The sequence below is a fragment of the Onychomys torridus genome, chromosome 16, assembly GCF_903995425.1.
Source record: "Onychomys torridus chromosome 16, mOncTor1.1, whole genome shotgun sequence".
NCBI lineage: Eukaryota > Metazoa > Chordata > Mammalia > Rodentia > Cricetidae > Onychomys > Onychomys torridus.
The window spans coordinates 34,596,112-34,619,686 of record NC_050458.1 but is presented as its reverse complement, the minus strand read 5'-3'; the positions used below and the strand labels follow the sequence as shown (position 1 = coordinate 34,619,686).

The window sequence follows — 23,575 nt, the reverse complement described above, 5'->3', positions numbered from 1 at the left end:
GCTGGCTACGGGCCAGCAAATGGGATACCAATGGTGCATACCGAACGAGAAAGCGGTTACTTAAACTGTCACCTGTGGTTGCTTTTGGTGAAATCCAAGGAAGAGAAAGCTGCTAGGGTGGAGTGGAGAGGGAGCTTTTTGAAAAGGAACAGAGCATAGAGCTTGCTAAGGTTAGGATCCTGGGTGTCCCTCACAAGTTCAGTCCCCAGAAAGGTGACTGGGGGAGGTGGCTTGGAGGCAAGATCGTCATATCATTGGAGGTGTGCCTTGAAAGAAGCAGTAGGTACCAGTCCCATCCTCTCTCGTGCCTGCTGGCTACGAGTGCTTTTGCTGTTTTATACTACAGACTCTGATGTGTTGTCTCACTAGAGATCCCCAATGTGGTCAATCCATCATAGGGTGGTACCCCCAAAAGTGTGGGCCAGAGTAAGCCCTTCCTCTTTTGTAAACTGGTTATTTCAAGTATTTGCTACTGTGATAGAAAGCTAACACAGAAGAGCCAGAAGTGCCCTTGGCGATTTTAGTGCAGGTAGCCAAAGAAGGGTACTAGATCCAACACAAAGATACAAGTTCAGTCTCTTTATGAGAGTTGGGTTGACATCTGTGTGAATACTTATGAAAATCTGAGAACTGTATTGGTACCATTTGGGCAGAGACTCAAATAATTCTTTTTTTTTTTTAAGATTTATTTATTTATTATGTATACAATGTTCTGTCTATATGTATGCCTGAGCACCATAAGAGGGCACCAGATCTCATTATAGATGGTTGTGAGCCACCAGGGGGCTGCTGGGAATTGAGCTCATGACCCCTGCAAGAGCAGTCAGTACTCTTAGCTCTAAGACATCTCTCCAGCCCAATGCAAATAATTCTAAATACCCAAATGCCAAAACAAAACGGAGTCTTTCACACCCAGGATGTCGATCTAGTTAGTATCTTCATTGCCTAAACCACTGAGACAGCTCCTGGAAAGGAGACCTTAGTTGTCATGGTTATTTCTCCCACTTGCTACCTCCTGGCCCATGCTCACACTCCTGCTTGCTCCCTGATTCTAGAAGAACAGGGTATGGGCATACAATGGTCACACCCCTTGTCTTTCCAGGATCTTGAATGTTTTTCTAGAGGAATGGTATAATGAGAAGAAATCTCTGAAGAGACTGAGAATTAGTAGACCTGACTCTACACTGCTCTGCTTAGGGCCAACAAGCAGAGTAGGGCTCATGACATCAGGGACATAGACTTCTGGGTCTATTCCACTGACAGTGGTTGGGTGGAGTGCACACTGTACAACATATTCTCTTCCTTGCCTTATTCTGTGCCTTGACAGAATGATCAGCCAAACACAGAATCACCATACATTTTTGGTGATGGATCCATGTGGTCAGACACAGAAATGGGAGAAGTGCTTTGGGGTAGAGGTCTAAGCTTATAAACAGGGTGCTTGTACAGCAAACGCAGAGGAGACACTCAGTGACAGGCATTCATGAGGAACTACTGTGGCAGACGTCTCGGCGCTCCCCTCTTCTCCAAACAGCTCAGAGCTGCTCAGGCTGTATGCGAAGTCACCAGAGTGACAGGGATGGGGCTCTTCATTATTTTACAACACAGACTCCTTTTTCTTGAGAGTGGTTGGTTACTGTCCTTCTTAGGTGCCAAGTGTGCCAGCAGCAGAGAACAGCCACAGCCTTATTAGACAGAATAATTTGAAAGGATCGCTAAACTTTGATAGCAAGCTGGTGGTATTTAGGATCCCACTTGCTGCATGGACAGCCAGGCACAAACTAGGACTGTGAATGGATGTGCAGACATAACTGGGAGAGAGCTGAGCTGCCGTCCTCACTTGTGAGGTGTGACACCGACGTGCCACTAGGTTAGTTTCACACCTATACTGAAAACACTGAGTTTCTACCCTAAAGTTTTGGGGGCTCTGGAACCTGTGTCTTAAACTTGGGGTGCGTTTGATACACAGCGTGTTTTCCACTTCCCCTAGTACTGCTGTCAGAGACACAGGGCTTCACTGTTAACCTGATAATGGAGCCGATTCTTCTGGTTAATCGGGATAGTGCCCCAAGTTCCCAAGTCTGGGCTTTAGCACATAAGAAAAGGTTCTCATCTGTCCTATTTCCTAAGTATAACACAGATTAAAGGCATATTTCTCATATTAGGAAAACGACATTCAGATGGACGTAGCTTGTTAAGAGGCAACACTATTTTATTTGAGTAACTTTAGATCTAAAACCCATCGTTTGATGTGTCAGAGTGGGTGACTCCAGAATGTGCGCTTGGTTCTCGGTAATGCAAACCACTAACGATAAGAGGGACTAGACAACAGAGAGCCACGTAAGAAGCACTGTCAGGTGAAAATTCCCAGTCAATAAAGTAACTTAGTAATTTTTAACCTCTCAAACAACAGGGCATATAACACAAATACCTCTATGAAGAACAAATATTTTTCAGAATATGAAGCAATTATGAAAACATTTAAAGGCATCTTTTAAATGTCACAAAATGAGCATATCAACCAAAGGGCAGGAAAAGAAGTCAATGTACACATACTGTAAGTCAAGTTCAATCATACATCATTTGATGGCTGAAAGGCGTTGTAAGAAGTGCATTATAAGCCACATTCTTCTGTGAGCACTGTGAAGCATCCCACTTACAGACACAGCTGTAGCACTGGACAGTGGAGTCTTAAGAGACCACAGCCATAATGGTCCACTGTTGACCACACATCCTTATGTAGCATGCAGAAGTATATAAAAAAATCTACACAGTAAAAAAATCCCAAAGGGACTAATTTAAGTAAAAGGGTGGGGAGTACAGGTAACTTTTCTTTCTCTTCATTATAAAATGTGCCATGCTGCATTCAGAATAAAAAAAAAAAATGCAAGCACTACTGTTTGAGTTTGGAAATGATTCTTAAAAGGTACAAATGGTAAGACCCTATGTGTTCTGGAACTAGCCAGAGAAACTCAATCTTCTACAGGGCATCAAAATATATCACTTTATACATTTTCCTATAATCCTTGAGCTTCTACTTAGCTCTTAAACACTAGGTGTTAACACAACAGATGACAAACAGACATAATAGTACATAAATAGACATCATAGTACATGACCAACAAGGCCGCCACTGTCTATAATTAATATTACCTTTGCCTTGTCTCTCATGGAACCTTTTCCAAGGATGGACATTTTTGTCAATGTTTCTTCTTGTAAGCGCTTCAGAGAATTGCCACGTGGACCCAAAAGCTTCCCCACAAAGTTGAACTAGGAAAAACAAACCAGCCATATTTGTAACATTCAAATCATAAAATACTTTATCAGCCTTGAACATTGGGAAGCACTACCAAACACCACTTATCACTAACAAGCATTTTTCTTCCTGCTATATAAATTACAGTTTTCCAAAGTGGTATCAAAGAGGTAAAATTTTAAAAGTCATCTTTTGTACTAGCCATTTTGGTGACAGCGGTAATTATGAACTTCCTACCAACCACAAACAGGGCTAGGATGAGCACACAGGTGAGAAAAACTATCCTGGAATGGGACACATAGGTTCTCATGTTTCGTCAGCACAATGAATGGACAGACCCTGGTGAGTTCATTCTCAATGAATGGACTGACCCTGGTGAGTTCATTCTCAATGAATGGACTGACCCTGGTGAGTTCTCAGTCAGTGACTGACAAATGAGTCACAAGAAAGCAAGTAGATGTGAGAATGCAGGATGTTCATGTAATTGGATATCTATCTATGGTTTCTAACTGAATAAGCAAGGGAGAAGTGAGTTACTGAGCACACAGCCTCTGAGCTTAGACTACCGTGGTTTACACGTCCTCAGTGTTCTTGGTTCTTTCTCCTGTGCAGAGGACAAGAGGAAAGCGACCACTCTCCCAGGGTCATTTTAAGAACTGGGTGGTTCAGCGAGAATAAATTATTTTAATAATACTTAGCATATAACACACATGCAAGAAACACCTTGAACAAAGGAGTTAAAATGAGAAATGGATATGTTTCAAAAGCTTTTCTGTAATTGAAATAAATTACAAATACTCTACTTATATCCAGCTATCATCCCTCCATACACACACACACACACACACACACACACACACACACACACACACACAATCTGCTGAGTCCATTGAACACTTCTCATATGTACATGTGTTTAGAATGTGTTAAGAGCTGACCACTTGGGATTGGATAACCTACCAGGGGGTTCATCACAGGAGAAGATTGATTCTTCCCTCCCACTAGCCACTAACTGCCTGTAGTTCTTCATCTAGGGATGGAATCTTATGAGATTCCCCACACCGGCCCCATCCAGGATGGCATGTTAACTAGCTCATTGTGTGCCGCTTCCCTATAAAACAGTCCCACAGATAATGTCCTGGTCCACCTACAATCTTCCCACCCCATCTTCCTTCATGTTCCCTGAGCATTAAGAGAAGATGTGCATTGTAGATGTGCCATTTGAAGCTGGGCTCTCCATGGTCACTTATTCTCTTCATTGTGACCAACTGTGGATCTTGATAGTGGCACCCATGTACTGTAAAAAAGCTTCCTTGTTGAGGGGTGAGCGCCACTTATGTGTGGGTATATGGACAAGTGTTTAGAATGCAGTTAGAAATTATACTGGTTTGTTTAGTAAACTAACAGCAGTTAAGTTCTCCTAGAGGGTCCATGACCTCACCAGCCATGGGTAACATTTGGGTAGGTTTACAGTAACAAACACAAATTACTTCCAACCTAGATAGCTATTGATGACCCTGAAGATGTGTCACCACTGAATTAGCAGAGGTACTTTTCTGGCTTGTCATTGTCTTGATTCTCAGGTTTTACAGCTGGGTAGGACTATTGGTCATGTTTCTCCCTTGGCAGCAAGCATAGCTCCTGATACTGTGCGAGCCAGTCCTCACCTGGAATAACTGGCTTCCAGTTGAGTTCTAACTCCATTCCTCCAAGTCTTCTGTCCACAGTGTGTGGTATCTTCAGCAATAAGGTATAATATATAAGTTAAGCGATGTAATCATAAGCAATGGCAAAAGTCTGTATTATTTCTGGAGTCTCCTAGACTCCCTTGACAGACAACTAGAAGGGAGGTTTCCTTTGCCTGGCACTGGGGTTTTTGTTGTTAGTCTATGCCTCCTGGGGGAACACTGTTACCCTGTGTGGTGTAACTCCATTGAAACTACACACATATGAATACACAAACACACTGTACGAAAGCATGTATGCACGTGTATATGTACGTATGTGTGCATGTAGGTTAAAGACTATAAAACGTCTCCTTATAGCTCCCCCCATGCACTTTTCAACTACTCTTACTGTTATTTATCTTTCCTTTACACCTCCCCCCTGTGTTACCTTCCTTCCCTGACACACGGGTCCCCCGACCCAAGTTTCCCCCTTTCCCCATTCCCAGCACCCATGTCCCACGATTCTCCATCCTTACAGCCCTCATCATGGTCCTGTTCTACTTTCCTGGCTCCTTTTGTTACTCCAGGTGACATCACAAATCTAAAGATTTGGAGCCAGATCCACAAGTAAGAGAAAACATGTAGCATTTGTCTTTCTGGGACTGCTTACTCAGTATATCATGGTTTAGTTCAGCCCGTTCACTTGCAAATTTCATGGTTACATTTTCCTTGATAGTGAAATAGAATTGCACTGTCTATGTTCTACGTCTTCATCATCCATTCATCCCTGCTGCAACAGCCCCTCTCTGGGTCCCTGCAATGACTTTATAAACATAGTCTGTCTTACTGAATTCAGGGTTCAATTTTTAGTATGGCAACTATGTCTGCAAGAAGATAGTAAGAACTAATGCATTTCAGCATTCATTTCTCCATTAAGTCAAAATGTAATGAATAATTTCATTTATTCATCTGCATTAAAAATGAAACTGCTATCATTTCTAGAAGCAATGATTTATTGCCACATGCTGATTATACACCCCCATATACACACACCCCACACACACAGGAAAAGTTCCACAACCACCAGGATGGCAAATAGACATCAGTGAGTATTTCTCAACAGAGAGAGCATATGAGTTGCAATAACCATGATCTTTGCTGAGGAAGACCAGCTGCCCTTCTATACATGTGATCTGAAACTTTTCCCTGGAGACAATCACAAGCAAACCTGAAGAACACAAAGGGTTTCTGTTAAAAGGCTTCCCATGTTTGGGTTCTCACCAAACAGTTGACTAGTTTACATGGATGTTTCACTGACTCTAAGTCAACACTGAGAACTGACTGAATGCTCTGCTCTCAAAGTTTCAAAAGCATTCTTCTTTAGAGCCCCAAGGCCAGCAAAGGGCACCACCTCCCTGTACCCCAGTGGCCATCTCCAGATTGACTTACCCAGAGGGTCCTGGCCAGGCCTTCTGTGTGCAGTGCGCTATTTACAACGCCTGTGCAGAGAGCATACAAACTGTTTAAGGCACTAATTAATTAAATGCTAGCAATCTTATGTTGGAATACACTTAAGTCTGTCCATTTTGCTTCAGCCCTACATTACCAGCCACCTGCTGGCTAGCTCCTCTCATACACAACTGCTGGAGGCCTTTTTCTATATCTCCTTCTAGTTCCTTCCTTCCATCAACAGAGAGGGGTCCTTTTGAAAGAGAAACCTGACCATAGCAGGTCTCTGACTAGAACACAGTGGTACCACTATTCTGTGAACCTATGTCCTAATGTTTAGGATTCTCCTTCATAGACTCATCGAAGTGTAGCCACCATGCTTCTACACAGTCCAGGCAGCTTGGCTGAGAGAGCAGGAGTGAAAGTTAAATGGAAAAAATAGCTGTACTTGCTGCAAATTATCTATCCCAGGGAACTCTAACCCCACAGCTCCCTGGCACACACAGAAAGCCACGAAACTCAGGCATCTGCGATAGCATGAGGGTATAATTCAGTCACTGAATTATAAAGATTGACATTTTCTTGAAGGATAATTCTGTTCCCAGGGCCCATAGGGAAGAAAGGAGAGAATCCTTAATCCACAATTCTCTGATGAACTGGGGACAAGGACAAAGCAGTCACTCCTGAAATACCCAGAACCAACTAACCCATCAGTCACCTCCGGGAAGAAGGGCAAAATATTGTCTGTGTGCCGAGTGAGAAACAGAAGCAGTCCAGAGCCTGTTGCCAGTACCGAGGTCTGCTCGATGACAAGTGAGATACACACACAGATGATGATGTCTTCTAAGAGACAGAGACAGACAGCAAACACGAATGGCCTCCGGGACAGTCAGGCATGAGCTAAGCTGTCTGTGAGCCCCTGGTCTCAGTGAGAAGGCAGGGGCACAGGTAACCCCCAGATGTTAAGGAGTTTCTCAGACCGAAATCAGTAGGGGGACTGAAGAGGAGAAGGGACTGAACAGAATTAGTGACTTTAGGACAGAAAAGGGAAGTGCAGAGGACAGACATACACAGCCAAGACCTCTGCCTATCTCCTCTGCCCAGGAGGCTGGAAATCACTTCCTCATTGTGTTTTGGTCATTGCCTAAAACTGTCCACATTAATATCAATATAACATTTTAGCAATAGCAAATAGATGAAAGGCACAAACCTTGTGTAAATCCAATGCCATGTGCAACCTAGGCCTTCCTTGGAGCCCCTTCCCTGTCTACCAACCTCCATCCACTTTTCTAGAAGCCTCTCTTGACATTCTGAAGCCACTCACTTCTGAATTTCTTGCTCTACAAACCAAACTATTTAAAGACATTCCCTTGGACTCTTGGTACTGCAGAACATACTTTATTCAACTCTGAAATCTCCACACCCTCCACACCTTTCCTAACCCTCCATGCTCTGCCATAAACAAACTACCCCTGAAGTGAACAGAGTCTGTGGGGAAAAGGGGAAGCAGTAAAGACTTGAGGACCAGGAACCTGAGCACCTACCTATCTTCTGTTGTTTACGTTGGGAAAGCCACAACTGTATCAGTAAAGCTGTAGAATAAAAACACTCTGGACAAGAAGTCAAAAAAGAACTTCAAAATACAAAGCTCCTGTCACTGGGGTTGATGCTTGGAGGGAGAGCACTTGCCTAGCATGTAAAAGGCCTTAGATCTGATCACTGACAGCACAAAACAAACCAAATTTAAAAAGGAAAAATGTGCTTCCTGTGTTGGATCCTCCTGTTCGCTCTAAGCTATTCCACGCATTTCCGACAATGGCTTCCAGGCTGTGCCTTGCCTTGAGTGGCTCCACTGTGAATATACATGCTGAGAGAACAACTCTACATCTCGCTTGCACAGCAAACAACTTCCTTCTGTACAAAGCAGAACAACCCACAGTGCAGACTGAAGAGCTAGGGTATTCATACAAGTAAAGCATCCCCACCTATAACTTACCATAGACCACCAGCAGTCACCAACACAAGGCCATATCAAAACCATATCAGAAAACACAAATATGAACACATCTGACCAAGGGTGGGATGGGTGCAAGATCATATAAGAGGAGGAATCCTCACTATTTGCCTTTTTTTCATTTATGTTGAGAAAGCCACATTTTTCTTCACCTGTATTCAATCCTCCAGATCTACACAGAAGGAACGAACAGAGTTCCAACACACACACACACACACACACACACACACACACACACACACACATACACGGTAATTTAAAAGACTTAAATAAAGGGCTGAAGAGATGGCTCAGAGGTCAAGCGCACTGGCTGGCTCTTCCAGAGGTCCTAAATTCAATTCCCAACAATCACATGGTGACTCACAACCATCTATAATAGGATCTGATGCCCTCTTCTGTCATGCAGGCATATATGTAGAGCACCCATAACAAAACAAAAACAAAAAGACTTAAAGGCAAACAGTATGATAGGCCTGTGCTAGGAGAACACCGGAGGAGCCATCCAAACACACATCCTTCTTACCCTGTCCATTTTGTGCACATCCTCAACAATGTTTATCTGGTCCCCTACAGACACTTGCCCTTGCATCCATATCAGCTCTGCATTTGCCATTGGCCATCTCAATCCCTCTGTCATTCTGCAACATCATTATACATCACTGTATATAATCTAAATTTAGCATGAGGAATGAGCACTAGAATAAAGAGCTTAGGGTCACCAGGGCCACACAGCTAAGCAGAAGCAGGACTATGTGGTGAACTGTCGCTAACAACAGGGACCACCAACTCGTGAGCTCACTGACACTTGGCAGTTCCTGATGCCATTTTACTCAATGAACTTGCACTTGCTAGATCTGATGACCTTTGTTCCATTAGAGGTTTGGAAGAGGTGGTTGTGAGCCACTGGACATGGCTGCTGGGACCAGAACTCAGGAAGAGCATCAGACATTCCTATCCACTGAGTCTTCTCCATTGTCCCACTACCACACTTTAAATGGAGCTAAACCATTTGAGTCAACACACTGACACAGAATATGGTGGTTATGTTCTATTAACAGAAATTGAAACCTTTACCAAGACATTATCTAAGTTAACTAAAGAAACAGTACAAGCATAGATGACAATCAGTTCTTTCCTAGCCTTAATGACTCCAGAGTAAATTGGGGAGAGGGCTCCATTTTACTATTATCTGGATCAACTCTGTTACATTCAAACTATTACAAACTTAACAGTGTTGGACAACAGCCATTTTATTTATTTGCTCACAATTGAGAAACTTGCACAAGGAGGGAAAGGGGCATCTGGAGCCATCTACTGTTGCTATAACAGAAGGTATGAGACTGGGTGGTTTTCAAAGGATCACCGTTCTGGAGGCTGCCTTTGAAGGGCCCCTTACTGCATGCTAACACAGAAGAACATCTGCAAGAACACAGAAGGCTAGCAAGCCTGGGAATGCTGAGGAGGTAGCCCAGCTGAATAACAACCACTTCTCTTGGTAACTAATCCTGCCCAGAGATCAAGACTTCACTACCTGATAAAGATCTTATCTTTTTTAAAGGCCCCACTTCCCAACACCCCCAGAAAGGCAACCCATTTTCCACATGAGTCTCAGAAGAGACAATCCACACTGAAACTGGGAGGCGTGAGCTGGAGAGATGGCTCAGTGGTTAAGAACACTAGCTGTTCTTGCAGAGGACCTGGGTTCAATTCCCAGCACCACAAAGTGGTTCACAACCACCCATAACTCCATTTTCAGGGAACTCAACATCTTGACCGGGCAGTGGTGGCGCACACCTTTAATCCCAGTACTCGGTAGGCAGAGCCAGGTGGATCTCTGTAAGTTTGAGGCCAGCCTGGTCTACAGAGTGAGTTCTAGGAAAGGCGCAAAGCTACACAGAGAAACCCTGTCTCGAAAAACCAAAAGAAAAAAAGAAACTGGGAGGCAAAAAATAGGATGGCAAAACTTGATGCAACAACCATGTTCATGGGGGTGAGCAGATTCACTTCTGGGGTGCCCTATTCCCTTTGCTCATAAGCCAGTGCTGGCTGGATCCTGGGAACCACAGTCCTCACTGGCTTCCCTGGTTGTCCTTTGGCTGTGTATACTGGACTTCACTTACAATAGTGGGCTGGACGGCTGGTTTAGGGAAAGAGACACTGTCCGTCAGTTCTTCAAGCCTAATCTGATTCAGTCCTACTGATGCTATTAGCACAGGAAGCTGTATTTCAGGACAGACAAAGGGTATGCGTGTTGATCTGGAGTCATTTGGCACGGTATAGCATGCTACACCATCACAGATGGAATTGATCAGGCAGCCACAATCAACCATGGAGGCTTAACTGCTTCAAACACCATGGTGTTTTTAAGACTGGGAAGGTCTACCTGACTACTTGCTTTGTTTGCTCAAGTTGAGAACAGGGCAGTAGTCTCTCCGTGGTTAAAGGCCCTGTCTCACTCATCCTTGTACCTCAACAACAACTTAGTATAAAACCTTGTTTACAGGAGGCAAGCAACGTTTTGTGCATATAAAATTGAGTGGAAAACATAAATCCAAATTAATACTCAAGTTCTATCAGTAACTACTGGGGCCTTGAGTACAAGCCAGCATAGAATAGGAACAGGCACAGATGACAGGAACTAGGTTTCTGGAATATCAGTGCTAACAGACCAAGAATATCTTCTACCCAAGGATCTTACAAAATTTTAATGTGTATTTAAAATTCTCAAAATGAATATATATATCCCAGGACAATATAAAACAATGGAGGTACCTATCAGGGAATGTTAACCTATTCTCTAGAGATAAGGCTGAATTACATTAAAGAACAAAGGGTTTGGGTAATTTTTTAATGTTTGAACAAAATACAAAGTATGCATTGAAAATTAATTTAAGAGCTCAGGAACTGATAGGTAAGGAGCAGGCCGAAGCAGGCGCATTGGTATATTTCACAGGGATGGCCACCGTCAACACCTCCTGTGCATCATCACTTTAGGCATGCCCAGGACCAATACCTTCCATGTATGAAGGTTTGTAACAATGCACGTTTGTGTCTTTAAAATGCCACTACTGTATTACCAATGGTTGAAAAGTCAGTGGTAACAGTGGGTGTGGGGCTCACCAAAACAGACTGGATACAGAGATAATTTCAACTGTGGGAACTGTTCTTATCACATTCCCACTGCACCAAGAACTCTCCAAATAACCTCCCATCGCTCCCTCAAACTCTGCCCCACTCCCTCCCTTACATTAATTGACCCTTCGGCCTATATTATTTAATGAAATGAATGTCTCCACCGCTAACATTATACATTCTCTTCAACTTTGTAGAACTCACTTCAATTTTCTACCTTTCCTGAATAATGGCTTTTCAGTAAATACTTATGAAATTAAAGCTTATTTACCCCTCAAATCTAATAGCACTGTTCAACAATTTATGCCAATTTTCTCTTTGCTACCGAGATTATTGTAACATATTTAAGCTGCCAATAAATGCTATTATTTAAATGCCTTAATGTTCCTCACAAATATAACTATTATTGGTGGGAAAGTATAGCACTGCTCTATCGAGTGTGGCTTTTAACATGGGATTTGTAAATGGCAGAGAACCTAGTGTACTCAGACATTACCAAATTAAAAAAAAGAAAGGAGATCACAAGTAACTTCTCCAGATTATATGAGCAGGTGGCAAAGATGTGGACAGGCATGTGCAGGTGACACACACTTTAGGGACTCCTAACTTACATATCTCTCATCACCGTCTGATAAAGTTGAATTTGCCAGTGGAAGATGTACGTAAGATAACTAGAAAATGTTAATCCAGAAAACCAGAGATCGTATCAATCCACTTATAAAAAGGAGGGGGATTAATTGAAGGATTTAAAATCAAAGGCAAGAAACTGATACAGCTAAGAGGCTCTTACAGCAGTGTGGGTTAGGATGACAGCATTCACAAAGTGTGGCAAGAAAATACAGGGAGAAAGAGGAAGGGGAGTCAAGGTAGGAAATATCTGAGGGGTGAGTGGGACGGGGTTAATGAAGTGGTAACAGTGGTAACGAGTAGGCAAAAATGATGCCTTGGTTTGGAGCACAGACACTAAAATAGACCGCATCCTTGTTTACTGCAATGAAGAGAAACAAAACAACAGGGAAAGATTCAAACCGTCACGAGGACCTGTGGAGTTCAGTTGTGGCCATCAGGCCTGTCTACAGTGCAGGACATGTGGAGAAGAACAGCGGTATGCTCAGAGCTGATAGGCAGAAAGAAGAACTGCATACAAAACAAAGTCGCACCAGCTCCTAACGCTGACTCTTCTTTCTACTGGCAAACAAGCTTCTTAGCATACACACTGTATGCACCTTGTGCTGTTCAGTTACGAAGTAACTACTTGTTTTGGCAATGTGGTAGAAGTTACCTGTGAAAAGGGATGCAGTGATGCAGGTGTACCGCCTCTCCATCTCTCCATCTCCACCTGTGTCTCCGCCCCTCGGCCCCACAGTGTGGGCTACTCTCTTCTGCTCTGCGATCACAGCCCACAAGGATGGATGGAAACCTTTGCGGCTGTGGCTAGTGCCCTACAGCCCTGTGCACTGGGTATTTCATCACAGCAAACTCTAATACAGATGCTGATGGATCAGCGTCTTGGTGAGAAGCCTGAGGTCCCAACTTCACTGCATTAGCCACTACTACCAAGGTTATAGAAATGACCAAAGTGCCCACCAGTGAATGAAGGATTTAAAAAGTGAAATATGTTCAGAATGGAACACGGTGAAGCATTAAAAAAAAAAAATCACATCACTGTGACAACATAGATGAACACAAAAAGATTTATGCTAAATAAAATAAGCCAGCTACAAAGACACATATCCCATGATCTGTGTGGACTCTAAGAGAGGTGAGTACTTAAAAACTGGGTAGGGAAAAGGCAAGGAAGGGGAGATGCTGCTACCAAGTTTTGGTTAACCAGGAGGAATTAGTTTGTGTGATTGACTGTATAGGAAGGCAATAGAATTACCAACGCATGTATCAGAATGTTAAAAAAGAGGATATTACATGTTACAACAAAGAAATAACAATGTTTAAAGTGACGGTCATTGCATGTGATCATAACACTACATTCCCATGCATTTTCAAGAACCACACAGCATGACTGGGGGTAAAGGACCATGGAGCACTCACGCCTAGGGCTCATCATCAGGTCCAAAAACTTAAAATTCACAAAAACTGTACTGTTCCCCACAAATAAACTAACTCCTAGTTAAAGTAATAGAGATAATTAACTACACATTACCATCTTATTTCTACAGGTAAACTGTCAGCTTTACACCTAAAATAACAGCTTCACATAAATCCTCAGAGGAGGAAGCTGTCTGTGAAAATCTCAGCCTTTAATGTATTTCCACGTCATATATTTGCCATGTAGAGAAACTAAACCAACAATTTCCATGGAGTAAACAACCCAATAGCTGGATCTGAAACTGTCTGTAATTCGCACCAAGGGGGAAAGAAAGGAAAGAAGTCTGCCAACATTAAGATAGGAAGCTTACCTAAAACACAGAGCTCCTGGGAAAACAGCAACCACCTTGATTCCCAACACTCAATGCCACAGGTTTTTAATCTAAAATTTATTATTTTAGCCACAAACAGTACAGTGAGCATGTTAGAATACCAAGAGATATTTAAAAACAGCCATCAAATTACTAAAATTAAAAATAAGAATTTCCCAGCTTTTTTTGTGTCTCATTCTGAAGGCTCCGTTAACCCAGTTGGCTAAGACCAAAATTGGTAATTTAAAAAAAAAAATTCTAGAAATAAACTATTCATAAGTTTTAAGTAACTTCTGCAACAGCATATTATTATAATCACTCAACTGTAGTATTTTTGTTAATCTCTGACTGTGACTAATCTATGAGCTAAACATTCCCATAAGAATATGCACGTGTCTGCATAGGACAACAATAATAATCTATAAAAGCTGAGTACTCTGTGATCTCAGCTTCCATCAGAACATCTTGCCATGTATCTACCAAGCATCAGGAAGTCAACTGTGTAGACAGAGAACCATAACTCAACATTATAACTCTATCTTTTAACTTGGTCCACAGAATCTCCTTCAACACGAAACTGCATGTACCATGCTTCCTCTAAGACACCTCAAAAGGCACTCTAGACTAGAACAGTACACAGTCCCACCAGCTTAAGTAAATCCTACACTCTCTTCCTTAACCAATTCCTTCATGTCTTGTATTCAAATCTGCCTATCTTATTGAAATAATCTTCCTCACCAAATGAAATAGCTTGTAATTTCCCTAATGCACCTGACTTACATAGCATGCCCTAGCAATAGGGTAAAACCCCAAATGTCAACCTGTCTTACTTGTTATCCTGACATGGCTGACCTCTGCAAGAGTTGACCTCCTCAAAGCAGCATTCTTTGAATGTGTCAAAATGAGACTCCCATCTTTCTAAAGCCAGGTGTATTCTAAGCATTACTTAGCCACCTGTATTTCCCAATCAAATGAGTTTGAAACCAATAACTGAGTCACTGTGGTTTTCCCATAACAAACCCAGCTCAGAAAAGACATAATGTCAAATTCAGGCATAAGACCAGTCACCAGGAGAAAATGATTCAGTAAGTTTAAGGCTCTTTATTCACTAGAACTCCACATCCAACAGTTCTCTCTTGCTGCAGAGGCTCAAAGCCTACAGCCTGTATCAATTCCATAAGGAACTGTACTGTCCCTACAGCTACTCCCACAGGACAATCCTCCACTCTCCTGCAGTTGACAGCTAACCTACATTAGCACAGAGTTTCTGTAGCTCATACACATATTCATACAATGCTGACTGGTGAGTTCCAGCCTGCCCCAGACACTGTAAACAATGATTGTGCTCAAATCTGTTATTTACAGAAATCACATGTCTTCCTATCTCATCAAAGCTGATACTGAACAGGAGTATTTGAGATTTTGAGATACTCTATTCATGTACTACTCCACACAAGAACTCATATACAATGAAGTATCAATTTCAGGGTAATTATCATGTACCCAAATATTATTAAAAAGAGCTGCTGTGTCTGCTCATCATTCTATCCATTACATGTGCCGTCTTTGCTTAATAATGAGTCTGTCCAGGATGGGAGGTGGTGGCGCAAGCCTTTAATCCCAGCACTGGTGAGGTAGAGCCAGGAGGATCTCTGAGTTCGAGGCCAGCCTGGTATACAGAGTGAGATCCAGGACAGGCACCAAAACTACACAAAGAAACCCTGTCTCAAAAAAAAAAAAAGAGTCTGTCCATACTTTATTTATATAAAAATGAATCTGCCTAAGTCTGTGAGTAAAGCTGGTCACAATCTGATACCTACAGGAGTCAACCATAAACTGTCCAAGTCTGAACAAACTATCAAAGCCAATGATTACGAGCCCAGGAAAGTAACAGAAAATAGGTACATTCTGAGGAAGAAGCCTGAAAGGGTTAGAATAGAAGATCTAACCTGCCTGTAACCATATACTCTGCCATTAGATACAAAGTTAAGCTAAGAAAGAGCTCAGCTCTTATTAATAGTTTGCACTCTGAATATAATCTGGTTAATTAGCTACCAACAAGGCAGCATCAGTGTCCTTCAGAGAAACATAACAGAACTGAGACTTGCCAGAATGTACATTTATAATGTCCTGGATACAAGTGAAAATTACTCAACAGGACAGACAACACAACTCTTAATCAAGATGAGAGAATGCTAGCCTAATACAATGAGATGACCGGGACTTCAGAACTAAATGCCCAAGAGTTTCGAGCACCTGCTTGAACTCTTCTGGATGGCATAAAGGGAGGTAACACCTGTTGGGCTGGAGACCTGACTGTGGTCCCCAGAAGCTGGGGAAAGCTGGGTGCAGCAATGGGAAACAGAGACAGAAGAATCCCCAGCAGCTTGTGGGCCAGCTAGCTGGAGTAGCAGTTGGGACCAACCACAAGAGCCAGCCTGTCTCAAAGAAGGTCAAAGGCCAGGACCCACACCTAAGCTTGTTCTCTGAATTCCACACACACCATGGTGCACTCACACATTCATCAAGAGCCCTTATCTTAAATACACACACACACACACACACACACACACACACACACACACACACACACACCAGAAAAAACATGCAAATAACACTTGGAGTAAATGAGGTAAACAAAACAAACAAGAAAAAGAAAAAAGTATGACCCTTTCACAGGGGTCACTTAAGACATTTATACTATGATTCATAACAGTAACAAAATTACAGTTATGAAGTAGTAACAAAATAATTTTATGGTTAGGGGTCACCACAACATGAAGAACTGTATTAAAGGGTTGCAGTGTCAGGAAGGCTGAGAACCACTGCTCTAGGTTGGGGTCACCACACATGAGGAACTGTATTAAAAGGTCACGGCATTGGGAAGGCTGAGAACCACTCACTGCATTAGATCTAGGTTTTGACCAATCAGAAGTCTAAACAAAATCATATAGACTACCTTGCATTTTAAAGGCTAATATTTTTCTTTTAAGACTGTCTAAATCTGCTTCTTAAATAACCTTACTGAGTTATAAAAATGGAGCACAACACTTGTGACAACATTAGGTAATAGGAACATCTGACTTCTGTCCTGATTCTACCCAAAAGGGGCAGGTTTGCTTAACAGAGGGTGAATGGGAGAGGCAACTACATGAGACCTGAATTCTCCTATTCATTTGTTCTTAAAATTTTCTTGACTAAAAGTAAAGCCATGATGAGAGATAATGGAATCATACACTTTTCTTCTTCTGGGGAAGCAGAGGGCTCCCACCCTCACCTGTGTTCAGTATTATACCAGAAATATGAGAGGCCTGAATGTTGTGAAGGAAGAAGTAAAGCTGCATATGCAGGTAGCATGTTAATAGAACAAATCCTAACAGAACAACCTAATAAAACCAGTAATTTAGCAAAAGAAAGAAAAAACCAGCTAATAAGGGTAACAAATGCTGTGTTAGCAGCTTAGAGGACAAATGGTTGGAAATATCTGATTTCTGATAGTATAATCATGCGTTTCAGACAGACAATACACTAGGAAAGGAAGCAATGTTGTAAGAGGACTCTGAGCATGTCTATATAAACGGAGAGCCAAATCACATTCAGATACAGAAGAGTTGGAGCTGGGAAGAGGGCACAGTCCCCAGAGCCATCAGCAGACACAACACAAATACAGCCGGAACACAGCAGGCCGTTGTGTAGAAATCCATGAACGAATTCACAAATTTATGTGAAATTGTAAAAGATCCAGAATATGTAAGAAATCCAGAAAAGAAGGTCAAAGCTGGAGCAATTTTAAATTCACGTCTCTCCATAAAAAGCTGTGGTAAACAAGACCGTGGTCCTGGCATCAGGATCCATAAATACATCAATGGAACAGAACAAAGACTCAGAAATAAACCTCACTTCCACAGCCATTTGATTCCCATCAAAGGTGCTAAATCAATCCATGGACAGAAAGCATCAAATCCTGAAGAGAAAAGCAAATACTCTCACAGGGAAAAAGCAAGCTTGACTTTTGCCTCATTCCCTCTTCTGATGCTATAGCAAACTACCTGAACAGAGGGCACTTTTAATGAATGGAAGGTTACTGGCTAACAGTTCTGTAGGCTGAGACATCCAAGAGCAGAGTACCACAATTTGCAATTGTGTATGTGTGTTACTTTTTTATTGGTCCTTCACACATACCCCTTCCCTACCCATCCATCTTTGTGTCTCCCACTCTCCCACCCCCTACATTTTTTTTAAACCCTTCAAGACCAATTCATGCTCCCCACATATCCTTGGTTGTGTGGCTGTCCACTGGAGAGGGCCTTTATGCTCCTGTACATGGGGATTGAACTCAAGGCCTCATGCCTGAGCAACAAACATGTTACTCACTGAGCTGTCTCCCCAGTCTCTCTCTACCTGTTTGTATAAGCTACTAATGCCATCAAAGTGACCCCACCTTCATGAACTGCCTAATCCTAGCTAGCACCTTCCAAAGGTTCCACCTCCAAACATGATTGACAGTCAAGTCTAGGGTTACGTTTCCAACAAAGGGATTGCTGAAGGACACAGAAAACCCACAGCAAACCTCTAAGTTACACAATTTACAAAACTCATTTGAGATGCAACACCACCCTTAATGTGAAAACAAAATTATAATAAAAGACTTGTACCTAGGGCCCATAAACAGCTCCTACCAGTCAGTCATCAAAACATATGCAGCCAACAGATAAAACAGGTCAAACATGTGCCCCTCACACAGCAGGCACAAAATACACAGAGCTGGTAGTCATCAGAACATAAGAAAAAAAAAAAAAAAACATAACAACAGAATGAATGCTAACAACAAAACCCCACTAGTGCAACATATTGCAGATGTGGAACTCGCAGGCACAATCCAAATGCTTTACCTATAGATACCTCACATTGTGCAACTACTTTGGGGGAAAGAAGAATTGGAGTTCTTTGAAAAATTGAACATAGCTCCAATTAAATACTTGATATTTGGCCAGACAAATGAAAAATGCCTGCAGAAAATGACTCATAGTAAAATACTCCTGCAATGTAATAATGATATCAAACTGAATACTATCTAAACTAGCTCCAGTACTGTAGGTAAGGATTATCACTCTGCAACACGAAGAAATGAACAATGGTATAAACAACAGTACGCCTGAACCACTTACATCACCTGAAAGAAAGTGTGAACCAACCGGTGTTTATGCATGCATATGCCTAATACTGTTCTATGCAGTCACATCAATTTTAGTTCTAAACCACCCAATTTCATGTTTTAAATGAGGAAACTGAAGAGAAAGGCAGGCTGTGCACAAGGCTAGTATGACATGATTCTGTAATTTATAACAAAGTCAAACAAGAAAATCAAATCACCAAGTTCACTAAAAAGTTTTAATTAGCTCCAAAAGTGTGTGAAGTCCAACAAGCCTCTAACTCGAGTGTCAGCTCCCCTGGGGTCAGGCTAACAGCAGCCCCCAGTTCTGGTCTTACCTTGGGAAACTGCTTTACAGGAATCAACACTTTCTGTCCCAGCTTCATGTTCTTATTTATCACCACATCAATGTACTTCTCTTCGTCCTTGCCTTCTCCTTTTTGAAACTTCTCTATTTCTGTGGAGGCAAAAAGACAGCCATGAAGCATGTGAGCCAGAACTGGGGTGTGGGGTTTGGCTCGCCCCACTGTGGAAGACAGCAAATGCAGAAATGAGGACTGTTAATTAAACCGACATAATTTTTTCAAGTAGTGACACATCTCCTTTTTTTACTGATGAAATCTTCATCAATGAAAAAGGCATAAAGAATGGCTCTCAAAGCAGCCCTTGGCTATATGTGCTCCTGAAGGTAAAAATGGACAAACACAAACTTAAACAACTGAACAAAAAGTCAATAACTAAGCCCCTGGGGACACCTGTGTCCTGTTCTCAGCTCAGCATTACACAGCACCAGTGCCCTGACCACCACTCTTGGGACATTATAAAGCTTGTACTGTCAAGTATTGACTCAAAGACATGAATCGAAGAATAAGGGGGGCATGAGAGAGGTTGGAGGGAGGAGAGAAAAGGTGGACAACTATCTAATTATATTTTTATTTCAATTTGTTTGTAAATTTTTAAAATTGGCTCTAAGTTGGTTTGGAAAACTTAGATGACCCTCCATCATCCGGCTCCCCAACTGCAGCCCACCTCCTCATACATCCAGCACTGGCCACTGCAAGTGTCTTCTGCAATGAGCCCCCCTCTCCTTCCCCGTGAAGCTAGAATGAGCTCATCTTCTTCAAGGTTCATTCTTCTAAAACTCACTGATTCTCCTTCCTCAGGGAAGTATCAGGATCAGGAAAATGAATCCCTCCTAGCTTGATCCTGACAGAGCACACAGGGACAGCTATTACTCTAAGTGGGAAAAATGGAGGCGGCATCTCACAGTTTCCTTAATGAAAGTCTACTTCTACAAACATCTACTGCCCAGCGCTGCTATGTGCAAGGTTCAGGAACTGAAGGAGTATACATCTTCACTCTCCTTGTGCACTGTCTACAGCACTTGGTTGTGTACAAGAGGCACAGGTGCTTCCCCCAACAACTGCCAAGACACAAGGCTGGGAGAGAAACAGGGAGAGAGAGAAACAGAGAGACAGAGAGACAGAGAGAGAGAGAGAGAGAGAGATGGGGATGACATGAATGCACAAAGGGGGACAAACTGCATATATCATTCTGCCTGTTTCTCTCTGTCTCTCTCTGTGTCTCTCTCTGTCTCTCTCTCTCTCTCTCTCTCTCTCTCTCTCTCTCTCTCTCTCTCTTTCTCTCTGTGTGTGTGTGTGTGTGTGTGTGTTTTGAAGGTTCCAGGAATATAGAAATATAACATTACAAGCTTAAGAGATAAAAATTGACAGTCATCAGCTCTAAAGGTTACCTGCTAACAATGACTATCTGCTTTACAGCCAGCTCCTCTGTCAACAGCCAGGGGTGAACTTTTAAGTGCCTTGACTCTTACAGCTGGCAACTGCCTGGACCAAAGTTAACTTTTAATAGTTGTTTCTACGTGACTCCTAGCATGCAGTCTGTGGTCTCAGCTAGCTGATAAGCTTTTGTGGACCACAGTGATGTTTTTTGTGTATTTTTTCTTTTCCCCTGGAATAGAGTTTGCTTCTGGTTTAATAGATTTTGGTGGTCTGCCCCCCCATTATTTCAAGACTCCGGACCCAATAGTGTGTGTGTGTGTCTGTCTGTCTCTGTGTATGTGTCTCTGTCTCTGTCTCACTGTCTCTGTCTCTGCCCCGGGAGGACGCAGGTGCAGTGGGTGGGGTGTGCATGTCCCACTCTCACTCCATCTCCAGAACAGGATCACTGGGAAGCTGGCTGGCATTCGAGGTCTCATGGTACCAGGAAACACTGCAACAGGGAGTCGAGTGGCAGGGAAGGAAATGAGAGAAAGGGAAGAATCTGAAGAGGAGAAACTTTCAGGCATTTCCCATAAATCAACACCGAGTTGGAAATTTCAGAATCAATGCTGTGATAAATTAATAATCATATTCTTCAATAAAAAGCACTGGGTCCTTTGGAGTAACCTAGAGGAAAGGAATATGGAAACCTAACTTATAACCCAATTAAAATGCAATTGGAGGGAAGAGAACACATGATGTATGAAAGGGTGACATAGTGGGTGTTAAAGGTGTAAGTGTAAAAGGGGGTAGTGGGAGATGAATTAACTAAGGATTATGGAAAAGCTTTATGGAAGCTTACCGGTTGGTAACATTATTTCAAATGTATTTTTTAAGTAGTAGTTCAAATGGGGGAAGCCTGCATGAATGGACAGTGCTGCCCCCAGAAGTCATAGCTATTAAACTAAACTGCAGCATCAGTCACAAGACCCCAGAGGTCCCCAAAACAACCCAGGCTACACCACTGCTCTTGCTTACCCACCAAAACCCCGAGGTAAGACCCAACTGCTGAGACACCACACATGTTGGTCAAAGGACATAAAGAAATTAACTGATACCCTACAAAGAAAACTTCTTCACTACTGGTTAGTTTTCATTAACAGCTGCAGTTACCGGCACAAAAACAAGCCAGTCGAAATTCAAATATGGGTGGAGGAGGAACTCAAAAGGCCCCCTACCTAATGCAGGAGCCAGTAGCAGTTTATAGATGCTGAGGAAGGGAGAATCATTCTTTATGGGAGTGGCCACTGGTAGGTTGACTAAGATCCAGTGGATGGCCTACCCCCATGCACTTAGGAACAGTATTGATTTGACTTAGTGGATTATTGAGAAAGGTAGGGAGGGAGAGAATGGAAGGGAGGGAGGGAGGCACTGAGGGACAATGGAGGGAAGGAGGGAGAGAGAAAGTCAGTGATGTAGTTTAGAGAGGGACATGTTGGAAACCTAGGGGAACTGGAGGGGAATATGATCATAATTGTATACATGGTTAAAATTTTCAAAGAATAAATTAAGAAAACAGCAGCAAGTCAAAAGTTAGCTGAGTATAATCCAAGACTTCAGCTGTAATTAGTAAAAGAAAAGAAATCCCATTTTTATTATCTATTCATGTAGTAATTAGAGATAATCTTTGGCATAAGAGTCAACAAAGTAGGTAAACTAAAATTTCCTTTAAGACAATTAGATTTTTTCCCATTTGTGTGGTATGCACACATGTGTGTACACACACTTCTGTATGAGTGTGAGTACAAGTGTGAGAGGGTGTACATCCTCATGTGTTTGAAAGTGCATATGGAGGTTAGGTTAGTGCAGGAAGTCATCCTTGATAGTCTGCCCATCCCCCAGACTTATCTATTGAAGCAAGGTGTCTCAATCAAACCCAGAACTCACTGATATTACTAGTCCTGTTAGCCAAGTTGCTCAGGGGATCCAGTCTCTGCCTCTGTGGCATTTACATGAGTTTCTAGAGATCTGAACTCTGGTCCTCACATTTTTCAAGGCAATCACTTTAACTACTGAACTATCTCATCTCTGCAGGCCAACAACTATAATTTTTATTATATGCATATTTAGTGGTTATGAGTAGTTTTGTTGTTTTCAAGAAATCCAGTAAAATACAATATGTATGGGGGGGGGGAGTTCAACTGTACCAGACAACCTCTAAAATCAAGACCAGCTGGTAGTTTCATAGTCTCGAGCCTATGCTACTCAGGACAGAAAAGCAGCTCAGATTCCTAGAAGCTCCCCACCCCCATTCACGTGTCCCTTTCAATGGCTACAAAATGAAGTAACCAAACAAGGATTTCATCAGACTTCCTGGAGAGATGCATTGGGGATCCAACTTTCACTGTTCTTGGGTCACATTTGGTACCACACTCCTTCACTGAATACACTGCCCCCTTCCCACTCAGAATTAGTCAGTGTGTGATGGAGGTTTTAGAGAATACAGAGGGAGGCAGCACTGTTCCCAAGCTACATATGCCAAGCCTCTGTTATCTTAGAAACGGTTCCAGTAATGATATCTGCTTTAGTCTCTGTTTATACTTTGTATGAATATGAAATGTCCCCATGGGTTCATGTGATTGAACCTTTGTTCCTCGGCTGTTCCCATGTTTTAGAAGAGTGTAGAAGCATAGAAGATGGAGTCTTGCTGCAGGAAGTGGGTCACAGGTTGTGGGAGGGCTTGAAGTTTTATACTGTGCTTAACTTCCTA

General features: G+C 42.3%; 1 protein-coding gene across 3 annotated transcripts in view; it reads right to left on the bottom strand.

Annotated features, from left to right (window-relative positions):
* Positions 1-23,575, bottom strand: part of Khdrbs3 (KH RNA binding domain containing, signal transduction associated 3) — a 166,019-nt gene that overhangs the window by 84,168 nt on the left and 58,276 nt on the right. For all 3 annotated transcript variants that reach the window (XR_004946803.1, XM_036208763.1, XM_036208764.1), the window contains exons 2-3: positions 19,423-19,541; positions 3,154-3,270 (exon numbers count right to left, since the gene is read on the bottom strand). Coding sequence is in view for 2 of the 3 variants with exons in the window: in XM_036208763.1 (XP_036064656.1) it covers positions 3,154-3,270; positions 19,423-19,541 (236 nt within the window). In the remaining variant the exon portion in view is untranslated. The remainder of the gene's footprint in view (positions 1-3,153; positions 3,271-19,422; positions 19,542-23,575) is intronic.